This window comes from Emydura macquarii, unplaced genomic scaffold (assembly GCF_026122565.2).
Source record: "Emydura macquarii macquarii isolate MOO-44397 ecotype Brisbane River unplaced genomic scaffold, CSIRO-AGI_Emac_v2 contig_3134, whole genome shotgun sequence".
NCBI classification, from domain to species: Eukaryota; Metazoa; Chordata; order Testudines; family Chelidae; genus Emydura; species Emydura macquarii.
In genome coordinates this window covers 565,196-581,467 of record NW_027133271.1, presented here as the reverse complement: position 1 = coordinate 581,467, position 16,272 = coordinate 565,196, and the positions used below count along the sequence as shown (strand labels likewise).

Genomic DNA, 16,272 nt, shown 5'->3' with positions numbered 1-16,272 from the left:
GGTAGGAGTTACGGACGAAGGGGACGGATTACGTCTCTTTAGGAAAGGGGCAGACGCCAGGTTGCGCTGGCTGCTCTCGGTCCTGCCATCTGGGAGCCACGCCACTTTCAAAGTCCGCCGAAGGTTTCAGAACCAGAGGCTCCAATGACTGGGGAGCCCAGAGGACCGAGGATGGAGTGAAGCAGGTGGGAGAAGGGCTGAAATGGAAACAGGCCCTGCACAAGTCGGAGACCTGAGAGCAGGGCAGGCCCCGGGAACGGGGGGTGGCCGTGGGTGAGAGGAAAGGCGCCAACGGAGGAGGAGGCTACTCACCACCCCATTGATCCCGTTCTTGAGGGGCTGCTTGGGCACCAGGATGAGGTACGTCACGATCCCCTTCGCCTTCAGGTAGTCGCACCTGGTCCCCCCCTCTCCTGGCTCCACCTCGAACTCCCCTTTCAAGCAGTCCATGGTGCACTGGGAGATGTGCACCCGCCTGCGGGCCGGGCGGAAGGAAGGAAGGAGGACATCGTTAAGGCCCCTGCTGCCTTCATGCCAGCCCCGGGCAGCGCTCAGCAGGTTTCGCAGAGGGTTTCCCCTGACCCCTTTTTGGTCGAGGAGTGACCTAGAGACGTCAGAGGCCCGGCTGGGAGAGCAGCGTCTGGGTAATTCCCCATCGGACCAGAGCCAAGCAATGGAGAGGAACAAAATATTTAAAACACCCCAGCGCAGCGACCCAGGAGAGCTCAGAGGTTCCTGCTGAGGTAGAAATCCTAGTCACAGAAGGGTTTTGCTTAGCAGTGTTACCAGGACCCCCGGGCAAAGCCCCGGCTGCTGGTCTCCGCCAAGGACCTCGCTTTTGAGGACCACTGATTCTGCCCCAGTAGCAGCTGGAGGGATCCACACAAAGACCCTCACCCTCTTCATCCACCGGGGAAGGAGGCAGGATTGAGTAACCCAAGAGAAGCCTGGGTGAGTCCCAGCAGGGACTGGGTTGAGCCGATCAAAGGCCCATGTCTTGGGGGGTGGAAGCGCAGCGGCCGATGCAGCTGAGCCGTCGGTGGCCGGGGCAGCGGAAGCGGACAGGGAGCCGGCGGAGGGGTCGGAGCACGGGGCTGGTGAGCTCACAGCATGTCCAGCGAAGGAGCCACGGCACTGCTTCCAACTCCCGCCCCGGGGTTGGTGGGGCGCAATCAGCAGGAACAAGGGCACGGAACATCCCCACCCCCTCACACCAGGGCGCCTATGTCAGCCCACCCCACCCTGCAGCCGACATCCCGATTTCCCCGGGACCCTCCCCAGTTATTTGCGACGAGGCCCACTTTTGCTCCAGCCACCAGGCCAGGAATCCAAATCCGGAGCCCGCGCAGGAGGGCGTTTCAAGCTGAGGTTTTCTCTGAGTCCCATCCAAGGCGTCTGACTGTCTGCGACGATTTCCCAGCGCCTTGGGGCGTTGGCTCCTTCTAAAAAGGCGATTCTGGTTATTAATAATCAATCCCCGGTATCTCCACCCAGGCAGATCCAGGGAGCGGCGGCTGACCCCAGCCGGAGCAGGCGGATTTGTTACCCTCGTGGCTTCCCAGCCGGCTGCACTTGGCTGCTCCCGGCCCCGAGGCCGTCATTTCTTAGCGGTGACAAGACCACGTGTGCTGCGCTGTATTTGCACTTCGCTAGGGTGCCCGGCAACAGAGGAAATGCTTCCGAAACAGGGTCACCATCCTTCGGGAGACCTCCCTGCCCTGCCGACCCCCCTGCTCCCTCCAGGCCCTTCTGTTACCACGAACCACCCCCAGCCACTCTGCTAGGAACAAACTCAGTGTGTGTGACTCCAATTGGCCCTGGGATGTCTGCCACATGGGAGCCTGGCTAGGTTATAAAGGTCACTTCTGGCTGCTCGGGGCTAGGCAGGCTGGGATTTCTGGCAGGTGTCTTGCTTCCCCGGCCTGTCCTCTTGACGGGATCCACCTTTCTGTCTCTGCCAGCTCCTGGCCCCACCCTCAGACCACACTGGAAGGCCAGGCACAGAGGGGGGAAGAACGTCCCCTGGGATATTTAACACTTAGAATCATAGAATCATAGAATATTAGAGTTGGCAGGGACCTCAGGAGGTCATCTAGTCCAACCCCCTGCTCAAAGCAGGACCAACCTCAGCTATATCATCCCAGCCAGGGCTTTGTCAAGCCTCAGCTTAAAAACCTCTAAAGATGGGGATTCCACCACCTCTCTAGGTAACCCATTCCAGTGCTTCACCACCCTCCTAGGGAAAAACTTTTTCCTAATGTCCAACCTAGACCTGCCTCACTGCAACTTGAGACCGTTGCTCCTAGTTCTGTCATCTGTCACCACTGAGAACAGCCTAGCTCCATCCTCCCTGGAACCCCCTTTCAGGTAGTTAAAGGCTGCTATCAAATCCCCCCTCACTCTTCTCTTCTGCAGACTAAACCAGCCCAGTTCCCTTAGCCTCTCCTCATAAGTCTTGTGCTCCAGCCCCCTAATCATTTTTGTTGCCCTCTGCTGGACTCTCTCCAACTTGTCCACATCCTTCCTGTAGTGGGGGTCCCAAAACTGGACACAACACTCCAAATGCGGCCTCACCAATGTCGAATAGAGGGGAATAATCACTTCCCGCGTCCTGCTGGCAATGCTCCTACTAATGCAGCCCAATATGCTATTAGCCTTCTTGGCAACCAGAGCACACTGCTGACTTATATCCAGCTTCTTGTTCACTGTAACCCCCAGGTCCTTTTCTGCAGAAAAGGACTTGACTGCACCAAAACCTTGCTAAGGTGTCATGGGAACCAATCCCGCGTTGGGCGGGAGATGGACTTCCTGGGACCCAAAAAGGCGAGGCCTGGCCAGATCCTAGACCCGGGGGAGCTGAGAGGATCAGGATTCTGCTCTTCTTGGCCGGGGTCCTGTTCCCACAGCATCCAGCGGGTTTGTTGTCACGGAGTTGAATGGGAGCAGGGTGAAGCCCGACCTCTGGGCAGCGCTAGGTGGGGTTATGAACCAAGAACAAGGGGAGGGGAGTGCAGCAGGTCCGAGACAGACGGTGCCCTTAGGGGCCTCACACACTTGCCCTCCCTCGGGGAAGCATCGGGGAAGCCAGGCGCCACAGGATGGCACCGGCATAACCTCGGCAGGAGGAGGGGTCCGCAAAGCGCTGCCCCCTCAGACAGCGCGGTTAGCAAGAGGGAAGCCACCACGCCAGAACCAGCCACATCACGGGGCCGGAGAAAGGGGAGACAAAGGACACGTTGAAGGCGAGTGTCGGGGTTAGCGGACGGAGATGGATGGACGCTCCTTCGATCTAACCACTGCCAAGTCTCAGCCTGGGCTGTACGTCTCTCAGGAGATACTCACCCGGGGATGCCACCGGCCTCCATCTTGTTAGCCACCGTGACGTCCGTGGACCACACGTCGTACTGCCAACGCTTCTGGCCCAGCACCCCGCCCAGCACCGTGCCGGTGTGCACGCCCACGCGCATGTCCACGTCCGTTTTGGTCTTCTCTCGCACGTAGCTTCAGGAGAGGCAGAGCAGGGGGGTCACACAGACAGGTCACTGAATCCACCTCTCAGCAGGCACTTCCCCGGCTGGCTGAGCCTCCCACCCACACCCAGTAGCATTCAGAGATACTGGGCCAGATCCAATCGGGAGAGACCCCCACCAAAGACACGAGAGTTACTCTGGATTGACGCCGGTCTAATGGAGCCTGGCCGCTGCTGTCAGGTTTACACATTCATGCGCAGACACGCTAGGGGCCAGATACTCCTCTGGTGTAAAGTTGCAGACCTCCCGTGACGCTAGTGGAGTTCCACCAGTTTGGCCGTGCTGCTTTTGCAGCAAGAAAGCTCCATTGATAGTTTGTCCTTCCTGGGTACCCTTCGCCCAGGGATCTCAAAGCGCTTTATGCACATTAATGAGCTACGCCTCACAACCCACCTTCCCTGGGAGGCGGGTATCGGGCAACGTGGTGAAAAACACCCACTTGACTTGAACGTCAAAGGAACATCGGCTCCAAGTCACTTCAGATGCTTTCGAACATGTTACCTGCCATTAATCCCATTTTACAGATGGGCACTTCCCCAGTGTCATGCAATGAGTTGGCAGGAGCGTCTGGACCGGAACCCAGCACTCCTGTCGTGTAGTCCTCTGCTCTAACCACTAGGCAAGATGCCCCTGGTGATCCTCATTCCTACTGCTGAAGTTGCAAGCCAGCTTTCATTACAACTCCCGCAATTAACTCTTGTTGAAAGCTGTCAACAAATCTCTCTTTTGGCTGAAATTTTCCATCCCTGCTCCCAGCTCACAGGTGAGTTTTGGAGGAAAAAAAATCTCTTCAGATGTTTTTTCAGTTATAGGATGGGGTAAAAAAATACAGCTTTTCCCACTTTAGGTATATATCTGGCCCCCATCCTGTCTGGGCCCTCCACTATCCTGTCTGGGCACCCAGCAATTTTCAATGTCTTTGTCCTCACAATACCCTTGTAAGGCAAGGCAGGGCTATTAACCCCATTGAACAGATGAGAAACTGAGGCACACAAAGGCTAAGTAACTTGCCCAAGGTCACACAGAGATGCTGTGGCAGAGCAGAGAACTGAATTCAGATCTCCCAAATCCAAGGCTAGCGCCCTAATCACTAGTTAGGTGGTCCTGAAGTGTCTGTACTGGGATTTTCAGCGGGTTTGGCCACCTACATCTAGGTGCCTTTGAAAATCCCATCTCGCAGTTACAGCAGTGTAAATGGCAGCTCTGTATAGTGCTACCGCTAGTTTCTTTGTGTATGTGCACATTCAAATTCAAAGCCGAGGTTGCTGCGCACTTGTCCAACGTCACAATACGAAAGCAAGGGGATTTTTAAAAATTAATTCTCGTTCCCCCCTCCCCTTCTTCCATCGTTTAAAAAACCAAACAGGGAAACCACATGCAACAAACTTTGTTGGTGCAAAATGAAGGCCGCACATCCCCACGCGCAGATGCGTACACTTCCAACGTCTGCTGTCGACACAGAGCAATGACAGCAGACAGCGCCACACACAGGCAGAGAAGAGGCGTGGTGGGCGGACACAAAGTCATGGCACAGAACAGGCTACAGAGGGCAGCCACGTGAGCGCTGGTCCTCTACCGAGAAGTGACAAGGCTGGGGAAGAGCTCCCGTGTCCTGAGAACAAAGAGCAAGGAATGAAGTGAGCGGCACTTACGATATGGCTTCCACCATGGCCAGTCCCATCATGATGGAGCAGACGGCGTGGTCCTCGCGGTAGTCGGGCAGCCCGCAGATACAGTAATAGCAATCGCCGAGGATCTTGATGCGCAGCTGGTGATATTTCTGAAAGAGGAAAGCACAACATGTCACCTCCACATGGTAGTGGTTGGGAGAGAGGCTCCAGTACGTAGATGACCCCCCACGAGGGCAGGATCCGAGCCCCTCCTCACAGCGGAGGGCCAGACGCCAGGTTGTGCTGGCTGCGCTCGGTCCTGCCTCGGACCAGAGCTCACTGGAACTCCGAGAAGGAGGGCAGGACTCGCTGTACTAGATATCAGCCCATGCAGGGTGGTACCTTGTCTCCAGCTGTGATCAGTACATAGCACCTCAGAGGAAGGAATAAACTCCCGCAACCCACCTGGCCAGAGAGAAAGCAGCAAACCCACCCAGCGGGCTGAGAGCAGGTGAGTCCCTGCCTACATCTCCGCGCTACCACCTTCTATGGTCTGCCAGCCTTTGGGTCTGCCAGCACTCCTGGGCCCCCTCCCCATCGCCACCACATCCCCTCTCCACGCCTTCTTCCACGCTGCCCCTGGGGCTGAGTTCTCTCCGCTCACGTACACCCAACTCCTTCCGTCTCCACCCTGATGGAAACGCCCCCGCCCCACCCTCTCCGCCTGGCAGTCCAGCTCCGTTCTGTGAATCTCCTGCCCTGTCTGCAATGTTGGTCTTGGCCTGCCCTTCTCCACCGTTTGGGAAAGGCACTGACCTGCCCCCATGCTGCGCTATGCACAGGCTGTGGGGGCAGATGTGCCCCCGGCCCGCACGGCTCTGACTCGATTCAGCTCATCACAGGGTTATGGTGGGCTGGCTTTAGTATGTTATGAAATAGCAGGGGCTGGGTGCTCACCATCTGTGGTGCTCTGGGCAACCTGCAGGAGAACTTCTGCTCCCAGTTAGAACCATAGAAGATGGAAGGGACCTCAGGAGGTATCTAGTCCCACCGCTTGCTCAAAGCAGAACCAACCCCAGCTAAATCATCCCACCCAGGGCTGTGTCAAACTGGACCTTAAAAACCTCTAAGGATGGCGATTCCACCACCTCCCTAGATTCCAGTGCTTCACCACCCGCCTAGGGAAAAACTTTTTCCTAATATCCAACCTAGACCTCCCCCCCTGCAACTTGAGACCATTGCTCCTTGTTCTGTCATCTGCCACCACCGAGAACAGCCTAGCTCCATCCTCCCTGGAACCCCCTTTCAGGTAGTTGAAGGCTGCTATCAAATCCCCCCTCACTCTTCTCTTCTGCAGACTAAACAAGACCAGTTCCCTCAGCCTCTCCTCATAAGTCTTGTGCTCCAGCCCCTTCATCATTTTTGTTGCCCTCTGCTGGACTCTCTCCAACTTCTCCACATCCTTTTTGTAGTTGGGGGGCCCAAAACTGGACACAATACTCCAGATGCGGCCTCACCAGTGCCGAATAGAGGGGAATAATCACTTCCCGTGACCTGCTGGCAATGCTGCTACTAATGCAGCCCAATATGCTATTAGCCTTCTTGGCAACCAGGGCACACTGCTGACTCATATCCAGCTTCTCATCCACTGTTACCCCCAGGTCCTTTTCTGCAGAACTGCTGCCTAGCCAGTTGCTCCCCAGTCTGCAGCTGTGCATGGGATTCTTCCGTCCTAGGTGCAGGACTCCACACTCGTCCTTGCTGACCACAGTTACCCCAGTGTAAATGGAAGTGTCACGCTGGATTCACAAAGGGAAGGGTGAAATTGGGTCTTTGTTTTTTCTCTCCCCAATGTCGCCCTCTCCCCCTTCCACCCTTCTTTCAGCCCTGCTTTCCTCCCTCTGCATTCCTCACTCTTCCTTTGTTACTGACTTCACCAGCTTTCCCTCCTCCTCTGTCTCTCTCATGTTCCCCCTTTCGCTCCCCTTCCCGGTAACTGACTCAGCATTCAGGCTGGGTTTGTCAGATAATCAAAACCTCTCTCCCTTTATGGTTAACGTGCCTTCCCCCTTCTCTCCTCCCCATTCTGCTGCTTGACATTCTTCACACCCACAGCGCTTTCCCATGCCGCAGCTAGCGCAGGGCTTGACCTGTGTCCAAAGACTCTCATCTCCAGGCCAGGCCAAAATTAACTCATTTTCCATTCACCTCCCTCTCCGGAGGAGAAGGGCAGCAGGCAGTTTTCCAGGCAGCCAGGCACAGCTCAGTGTTGCTGGGAAAACAGCCCCAGGGGGCCAGGAGCTCTAGGGGGCAGGTTCTCAGTTACACTCGGGGGTGCAGGAATGGAGGGACTCAGGTAGTTTTTAGCCAGCTCTGTATTCCCTGTGTTCTGGGGCCAGGAAGGGACCTGCCCAGCCCCTGGTGTAACTTAGAACAGCCTCAGGGCTGGCAGTCAGCTTCCCTGACCTCTAGGGAAGAGGGAACAGCCATGGAATCGTAGACGTGTACGACTGGAAGAGACCTTGAGAGGTCTCCTCGTCCAGCCCCTGCACTCAAGGCAGGACCAGGTATTATCTAGACCATCTCTCACAGGTGTTTGTCTAACCTGCTCTTCAAAATCTCCAGTGACGGAGATTCCACAACTCCCCAGGCAATTCGTTCCAGTGCTTAGCTACCCTGACAGTTAGGAAATGTTTCCTATTGTCTAATCTAAACGGTCTTTGCTGCAATTTAAGCCCATTGCTTCTTGTCCTGTCCTTAGAGGTTAACAAGAACAATGTTTCTCTCTCTTCCTTCTAACAACCTTTTATGGACTTGAAAACTGTTATCATGTTCCCCATCAGTCTTCTCTTCACCAGACTAAACAAACCCCATTTTTTAAACCTTCTCTCATAGGTCATGTTTTCTAGACCTTTCATCATTTTTGTTGCTCTTCTCTGGACTTTCTCCAGTTTGTCCACATCTTTCCTGAAACGTGGTGCCCAGAACTGGACACAATTCTCCAGCTGAGGCCTTATCAGCACAGAGGATAGAGTGGAAAATTACATCTTGTTTGCAACACTCCTGATAATACATCCCAGAAGGATGTTTGCTTTTTTTAAAACAGCCTGGCACTGTTAACTCATATTTAACTTGTGATCCCACTGTGATCCCCAGATCGCTTTCCGCAGTCATCCTTCCTGGGCAGCCTTTGCCCACTTTCTACGTGTGCAACTGATTGTTCCTTCCTAAGTTTGCATTTTCCTTATTGAATTTCATCCTATTTACTTCAGACCAGTTCTCCAGATGGTTTTGAATTTTAATCCTTTCCTCCAAAGCACTTGCAACCCCTCCCAGCTTGGGTACCCGTCCGCAAACTTTATAAGTGCACTCTCTGTGCCATTATCTAAATCATTGATGAAAATATTGAACAGAACCGGACCTAGAACTGATTCCTATGGGACCCAACCCGATATGCCCTTCCAGCTTGACTGTGAACCACTGACAACTACCTTATAGTAGCTCCATCTAGGTTGTATTTCCCTGGTTTGTTTATGAGAAGGTCATGCGGGACAGTATCAAAAGCCTTTCTAAAATCAAGATATATCACCTCTGCTGCTTCCCCTCTATCCACAGACTTGTCCCGCTGTTAAAGTAATCTATCAGGTTGGTTTGACAGGATTTGTTCTTGACAAATCCTTGCTGACTGTTACTTATCACCTTATTATCTTGTAGGTTCTTGCAAATTAATTGCCTAATTATTTGCTCCATTATCTTTCCAGGTACATTTGAAGTTAAGCTGACTGGTCTGTAATTCCCCTTTCTATAGACAGGCACGATATTTGCCCTTTTCCAGTCCTCTGGAATCTCTCCTGTGCTCCAGGACCTCTCAAAGATCATCGCTAATGGCTCAGATACCTCCTCATCCAGCTCCTTGAGTGCTCTTGGAGGTATTTCATCAGGCCCTGGTGACTTGAAGACATCTAACTTGTCTAAGTGCATTGTAACTTGTTCTTTCTCTATGTTAGCCTCTGACATTCACTATGTTAGACGTCCAATCGCTTCTATCCTTTTCTGGTGAAAACTGAAACAAAAAAGGTAATTTAGCACTTCTGCCATTTCCTCATTTTCTGTTATTCTTTTCCCCTCACTGAGTAACAGGCCTGCCCTGTCCTTGGTCTTCCTCTTGCTTCTAATGTATTTGTAGAATGTTTTCTTGTTACCCCTTATGTCTCTAGCTAGTTTAATCTCATTTTGTGCCTTGGCTTTTCTAATTTTGTCCTTACATACTTGTGCTATTTCTTTACATTCATCCTTGGTCATTTGTTCCAGTTTTCACTTTCTGTAGGACTCCTTGTTGAGTTTCAGATCATTGAAGATCTCCTGGTTAAGCCAAGGGGGTCTCTTGCCATGCTTCCTATCTTTCCTATGCAACGGGATAGTTTGCTCTTCCGCCTTTAACAATGTCTCCTTGAAAAACTGCCACCTCTCTTGAACTGCTTTTCCCCTTAGACTTGCCTCCCACGGGATCTTACCTACCACCTCCCTGCACAAGGTACCTGGTGCATTGCAATCTGGATCTGCTGGACCTTTATGCCGGCGTTGCACTGTGGGAGGAGACTCCCTCCACTGAAAGGCTCCTCAAGGAGCTTTGCCCACTCACTTTCAGGCTCCTTTTTGCGGTCGGTGCGGCGTTACTGAGGGTGAGGCCTGAGGCGTCTGGGGCACCCCAGGGAGGCATTTCTCCGCTGTGCAGGCAGGGCAGGGCAGCTCCTTACGCTCCCCTTGCGGCTGCTCCTCCAGGGACTGACCATTTCGCTGGTCTCAGTGCCGCAGTGACAGCCCGGGGGCCCCCCTGCTTATTCCCCAGACCGACAAAGCACAGGCAGCTGCGGTATCAACTCCTCCCTCCACTCGGCAGACCTCACCCTTTGTCCTGCAGGAGTCAGAGGGGAGTTCGGTCTCCAAGGCTCATTCAGCCCTTAGCCTTTACACGGAGGTTGCCACCAAAGGGGGCTAACGGCGTCCAGGGTGACGGCAGCTTTTGCCACGCAAACCCCTGGCCAGCGGGAACTAGGCTGAGACCCATCAAACTCATTACCTGTAAGGCAGCTAACACTCACTGCCAGCGTGGGCCCGATTTCAAACCCAGTGACCAGGAGGTCAAAGGCCTAGTTCTCCCTTCAAAAGCCTTGCATTTTGGTGAACCTCACTGCCTGGGGAGGGGCAGACGTGACCCCCTCTGCAGCTCAACAGCACGGCCCCTCCCGTGGGCAGGACAGGCTCTGCCACCATCGCATTCCCAGACCTTGCTGAGCCCGGGGGAGATTCGGGTAGTGGGCAAGGTCTGACCCCCTCCCCGTGGGGCTGCGCTTGCTGTGCTGCGTTGAGCCTGCGGGCCCCTCCCCCCAGAACCTGTTGTAAACCAGAGGCCCGGCGGGGGTGTACTCACCGCTGCCAGCTTGTCGAAGCGGGCGAAGAGCTCGTTCAGCAGCTTCACCAGCTCCTGGGCGCTGCAGGAGGAGGACAGCTGGGTGAAGCCAACGATGTCGGCAAAGAGGATGCTGGGAAAAGAAGAGCCAGAAAACATGAGTGGGTTTCGCAGACTCCAAGGCCAGAAGGGACCCGTGTGATCATCTCATCTGACCTCCCGCGTGGCTCGAATCATCCAGCTGGGATTCACCAATTGCCAGTGATGGAGAATCCACCACGACCCTTGGGAGACTGCTCCGGTGGTGACAACGGGACTGCTGCCCAGAGCCGGCCTCCACGCAGGAACAATGCAGAGACCTTCCCCGCTCCTCCTCTAGCCGTCCAGCTACCCACAGGGAGACTTGCCAACCTGGCAGTGGCAGGACCACTACAGTGGCCACTCAGGGGAATGCAGAGAAAGCCAGACTCAGAGGCAGCAGAGATGCTGAAGACCTAGTCGTTTTGAGGCAGTCCAGGGTAGGACTGTTCACTGCAGTTTATTCTCCAGGGTTTTCTTGCAGTGAAACGTCCCACCCTGTTCCCCTCATGCCAAGGGGTCTGGGAGCTTTCCCAGGAACATAAGAACTGCCCTTGTTGGATCAGACCAGGTCCACCTAGTCCATTATCCTCTCTCTGACAGTGCCCCCCACCAGCTGCTTCAGAGAAAGGTGCAAGAAACCCCACAGTGGATGATAATGGAATTACCTCCTCAGCAGGGGAATTTCTTCCTGATCCTTCTCACTTGGTGGTTTGGTGCATGTCCTGAAGCATGAGGGTTTATATGCCTGTTTACAGTTTTTTTCCCATCCTATCAAATGTGAGTTTTCTCGTTATCCTCAACAGTCTGGTCTTTTCTGGAATCCTACTAAGCTCATGTTCTCAGTGATACGTTACGGCAGTGAGTTCCACTGGTTAATTATGCATTGCATAGGAGAGCTAGCATTGAAGGCCCCTTCATTCTTGCATTACGACCGAGTGCCCAGCATACCTCCTCTACCCCATGGGTTATTTCATGTATGTAACAGGGTGGGCTGCCCCTTTAACGGCCAGGAGGCTTGGGGCCAGCCAGCCCTGTTCTGAGGCAGGGCCCCATTAAAAACAGGTTGGGGCCCGGTAGTTCTGCAAGGGCGGTGAGTGCCTGATGAACACCTGATTCCTAGAAAGCTGACAGCGCTCAGGGGAGGGAGGAGCGCTACAGGCAGCCGGCGGGCTCTGACGGCAGGCCCTGGAGTAGGGGGACTCCCAGGCGAAAAGCCTCTAGAAGGACTGGAGAAGGTCTGCCTGCAGGAGCAGGACTCTGGCAAAGTGGCTGGGTCAGGAAAAAGGCCCTGGTTTAGCTGAACTGTTTATTTTGGGATTTTGCTGAAGATTGTTGATGCCACCGACAAATGGAGCCTTGAGAGAAAGGGCCTGATACAGACTCTGGGAGTGATGATATCAGGACCCCTTGGGCAGGAGAGACCAGCCAGAAACCTCCAACATATTCCTCCTTACTCATCTCCTCTCCCAACCAAACCTCCCTAATCTTTCCCCTCACTCCTCACACAAAAGTCTGCCCAGGCTTCTAATAACGCTCGTGGCCCATCTCTGAATTCCCTCTGTTTCTACTCTGTCCTTCTGCAGAGGAGGCGACTGGAACCGGATGCCGTGCAGCAGGGAAGCATATCCATCCATTTACAGAATGGCATTAAGATAGCCTCAGTCTCATTCTTCATCCCACTCTCTGTGCAGCCTGACATCTCGTGTGCTTTGTGACAATGGGCACCGGACTTTGCGGAGCCCAGGTTTTTCCCCTGCAGGGTTACAATTAATTTAACCTCCAGAAATGCACACAGGTCATTCTTACTATTCCTTCCATTGTGCATATTTCATCACTGAACTGCGCGCAGACACGGCGACCGTGATAAACGCGATGTGTCACGTGGCGATCAACCCTCTGCCCACGGAGCAAGGCGCGTCCTTTACCTGACGTTCTCGTGGCGGTACATGTACATGGTGTTAAACTGCTGCATCTCCTTCTGGCTTGGGTCCTTCTTCATGTCCTTTAGCATCTCGTCTGCCACGTGCTTGGGCAGGATGGAAAGCATCAGCCGTTCCTGGGGGTGGAGGGAAGGGGAAGAGGATAATCAGAGCTCAGGGCAGACCACAGCAAAGCCCCGGAGGCTCAGCGAGTGCCACAGGAAGGATTCATTCAGACTTGTAGGCACATCGGAAAGCCAAAGGGAAACGGTTTCAATTACACAGTTGGCAGGGTTCATGCACTCACACGTGCTGAGCCTGCTTGTGACACGGGCCAGATGTGCCAGCCTGCTGTTGTGATAAAGACCCATAATAATAATACACCTCCTAGCTCTTATCTAGCACTTTTCAGCAGCAGCTATCAACGTGCTTTACAGAGGAGGTCAGCAGCATTATCCCCATTTCACACATGGAGAAACCGAGGCCCAGAACAGAGGAATGACTTGCCCAAGGAGAGCCCACAGGCTAGTGGCAGAGTCAGGAATAGACCCGAGATCTCCTGAGCCCCAGTGCAGTGCTCTGTCCACTAGAAAGCAGACCCCCACTGATGCAGCGAAAATGAGCAACGCAGCAGGAAGAGCGTGTGTTTGGGGGAACTGGACACAAACCAGGCTTCGCTGCTTAACATACAACAGCTTTTCCGTAAACTCACCTGCACAAGGCAGCATTCCCTGTCTGTCACTCCCACGCTGCCCCGCCCCTGCTGCTTTGCCCTCATGGTCCTTGCACTATTTGCTCCCCCCTCTGCACCTTCGGGCCAAACCCTGAAGTCCTGATTCAGCAGCTAGTCTGACCCCTCCCTCCCCCACTGGCTCCCGCTGAAGTGAATGGCAAAAGCCTCTCTTGACCTCACTGGGTCCACTCACTCCAGTGGGAATTTACCCTGAAGAAGGGGCCTCGGGTTTTGGCTCTCCGTGAAGAAAGGCCGTGCAGCGCCACGACTGCCCGCTCACTCACTGATACACCTCCAGCCAAACCGCTGCAAACGGGAATTCACATGAACATGGTGCGGTGCGCTGTCCCCCTCTAGCAGCTGGTTCATCTTCGTCCGCTGCTATCCCTAGCCCAACAAACTACGCCCGTTAGCTCAGCCAGTGGAAGTTCACCCTTTCGTGCAGGACACCCTGGATTCAGGCTATTCCTGGCCCGTGGCAACCTGGAGATTTTCCTGCCCTGTAACAAACCTCAGGCCGAGCCAGCTTTCTGGCTGCTTGTGTGTTGCCACATACATGCAAAGCTGCAGAAGCCAGGATCTGACCCAAGGTCTCTGCCCCAAAATCTCACACCCCAAGGACCCCATTACGAGGTGCGGTGTGAGAGGTTGCAGTCCCACTTCAATTCACCTCCCCTGGTCTGCTGGAAGTGAATTGAAGACACAGGCTCCTTTTATTTCAGGCTCATCGCCCGGCTGGACAAAGGGCCAGTGTGTTATCTCCCGAGCTGCATGCTGGTTTGGGGCCTGTTACGCAACGCCTTGCTGATCCTAGTATAAAAAGCCTCTTGACCGTACCCTCCCGCCCAGGGACACCGGATGCAGTTTCAAAGCCAGAATTCCCCTTGTGCTCTCTCACCCCAGGGTTGGAACTGCAAAGAATGCCAGACATGTGGGCAGGTTTACGTTTCAGCCACTAAGGGAACGATCTCTGACAGAATCTCTGACCTCGGGGCAGGCTATAGAAACACAGGAATTTCCATCACTGAATCGTGGAGGAAGCCAGAGGCTGGAAGAAGCTGGGTTTAGCCTCCGTCAGGCTGGGTTACAAGACACAGAGATTTGGCACTTTGGTGGGGGGGGGGAAGGGGAACCGTCATCGGATGATGAAGAATGGATTGTTTAGAGAGTTGTGGTTGGTCGATGGGGTGTTTTATGGCTCTGGTGCTGATCTCGTTTTACAGTAGCGTCTAAAGGCACCGGTCAGGGATCAAGGCCCCCCTGTGCTGGGCACGGCACACGCGTGGAATGAAAAGACAGTCCCTGCCCCCGAACGCTTGCAGTTCAATTTAAACCCTCAGAATTAGGAAGGATGGCTTCGTGGTAAGGGCATTAGGCTCAGAGCTCTGACACAGACTGACTGGGCGACCTCAAGGAGTCCCTGAGGGTATGTCTACCCTGGCTCTGTGGACTTGGTCTTTCCAAGCCTGGGCTTGAGCATCCGCACTGCACTGTACAGCTGGGTTTACAACCGTTGGACCTGGGTCTCACAGCCCTGATAACGTGTCCACGCTGCATGACACAGACGGGCTGCAACTCGAGCTGTGTCCATACTGCAGGAGGAGAGGGTTTGGACCTGAGTCACAGCAGGACTTGTGCAAACACAGCCCCCCCCGCAGGAGCCTAGGATCTGAGTCGTGAGCGCTTGCTGAGCCAAGTTAGACTGATGTATGTGTGGATGGAAGGGGGGCTTGGGCTCAAATCTGGATCAGAGCCTGGTCCTAGTGTGCAGTGTAGACACGCCCATTCTCTCTCCGTGCTTAAGTTACTCACCTGTAAAATGAGAACACTTCATTTCTCCCATGCTTTCTGTCTGATTATGGGACCTAGCACAATAGCTCCAAGCATGTATTTCTATTGGAGACTTCCGGGTACTGAGCCAAATATAGTCTCACCTGGGACGAATGTGGCCAACGCTGCAATGCTGGGCGCTCAGTCAATCAACCAGACTGACAAGAGAGGTTAGAACTGCTTGCGGCAACAGATCAGACCAGTGGCCCCTTCAGTAGGGATGGGTGGATTGTATAACTTGCTGCATCAGGGAAGAATAGAGAGATTCCAGAGGACTGGGAAAGGGGAAATCTAGTGCCCATCTATAGAAAGGGGAATCAGGACAACCCGGGGAATTACAGATCAGTCAGCTTAACTTCAAATTTACCTGGAAAGATAAGGGAGCAAATAATTAGGCGATTAATTTGCAAACAGTAACAGTCAGCATGGATTTGTCAAGAACAAATCATGTCAAACCAACCTGATAGCTTTCTTTGACAGGGGAAAGAAGCCTGGTGGATGCGGGGAAGTGGTAGATGTGGTAGATCTTGATTTTGGTAAAGCTTTTGATACTTTCTCGCATGATCTTCTCATAAACAAACCAGGGAAATACAACCTAGATGGAGCTACTATAAGGTGGGTGCATAACTGATTGGAAAACCGTTCAGAGAGAGTAGTTATCAATGGTTCACAGTAAAGCTGGAAGGGCCTATTGAGTGGGGTCCCGCAGGGATCAGTTCTGGATCTGGTTCTGTTCAATGTTTTCATCAATGATTTAGATAATGGCATAGAGAGTACACGTATAAAGTCTGCAGACGATACCAAGCGGGGAGGGGTGGCAAGTGCTTTGGAGGAGAGGATTACAATTCAGAATGATCTGGACAAACTGGAGAACTGGTCTGAAGTAAATAAGCTGAAATTCAATGAGGACAAAAGCAAAGTATCCACTTAGGAAGGAACAATCAGTTGCACACGTACACAATGGGAAATGACTGCCCAGGAAGGAGACCTGCGGAAAGGGATCTGGGGATCACAGTGAATCACAAACTAAATATGAGCCAACAGTGTTACGTTGTTGCAAAAACAGCAAACCTCATTCTGGGGTGTGTTAGCAGGAGTGTTGTAAACAAGACACGAGAAGTCATTCCTCCACGCTGATTAGGCCTCAGCTGGAGTATTG

At 53.5% G+C, this 16,272-nt stretch overlaps 1 protein-coding gene across 3 annotated transcripts in view; it reads right to left on the bottom strand.

Moving 5' to 3' along the window:
- ADCY3 (adenylate cyclase 3) overlaps positions 1-16,272 on the bottom strand; it is a 70,492-nt gene that overhangs the window by 15,088 nt on the left and 39,132 nt on the right. For all 3 annotated transcript variants that reach the window (XM_067531312.1, XM_067531313.1, XM_067531311.1), the window contains exons 3-7: positions 12,557-12,687; positions 10,572-10,683; positions 5,183-5,310; positions 3,343-3,501; positions 313-475 (exon numbers count right to left, since the gene is read on the bottom strand). In XM_067531312.1, the coding sequence (XP_067387413.1) occupies positions 313-475; positions 3,343-3,501; positions 5,183-5,310; positions 10,572-10,683; positions 12,557-12,687 (693 nt within the window). The remainder of the gene's footprint in view (positions 1-312; positions 476-3,342; positions 3,502-5,182; positions 5,311-10,571; positions 10,684-12,556; positions 12,688-16,272) is intronic.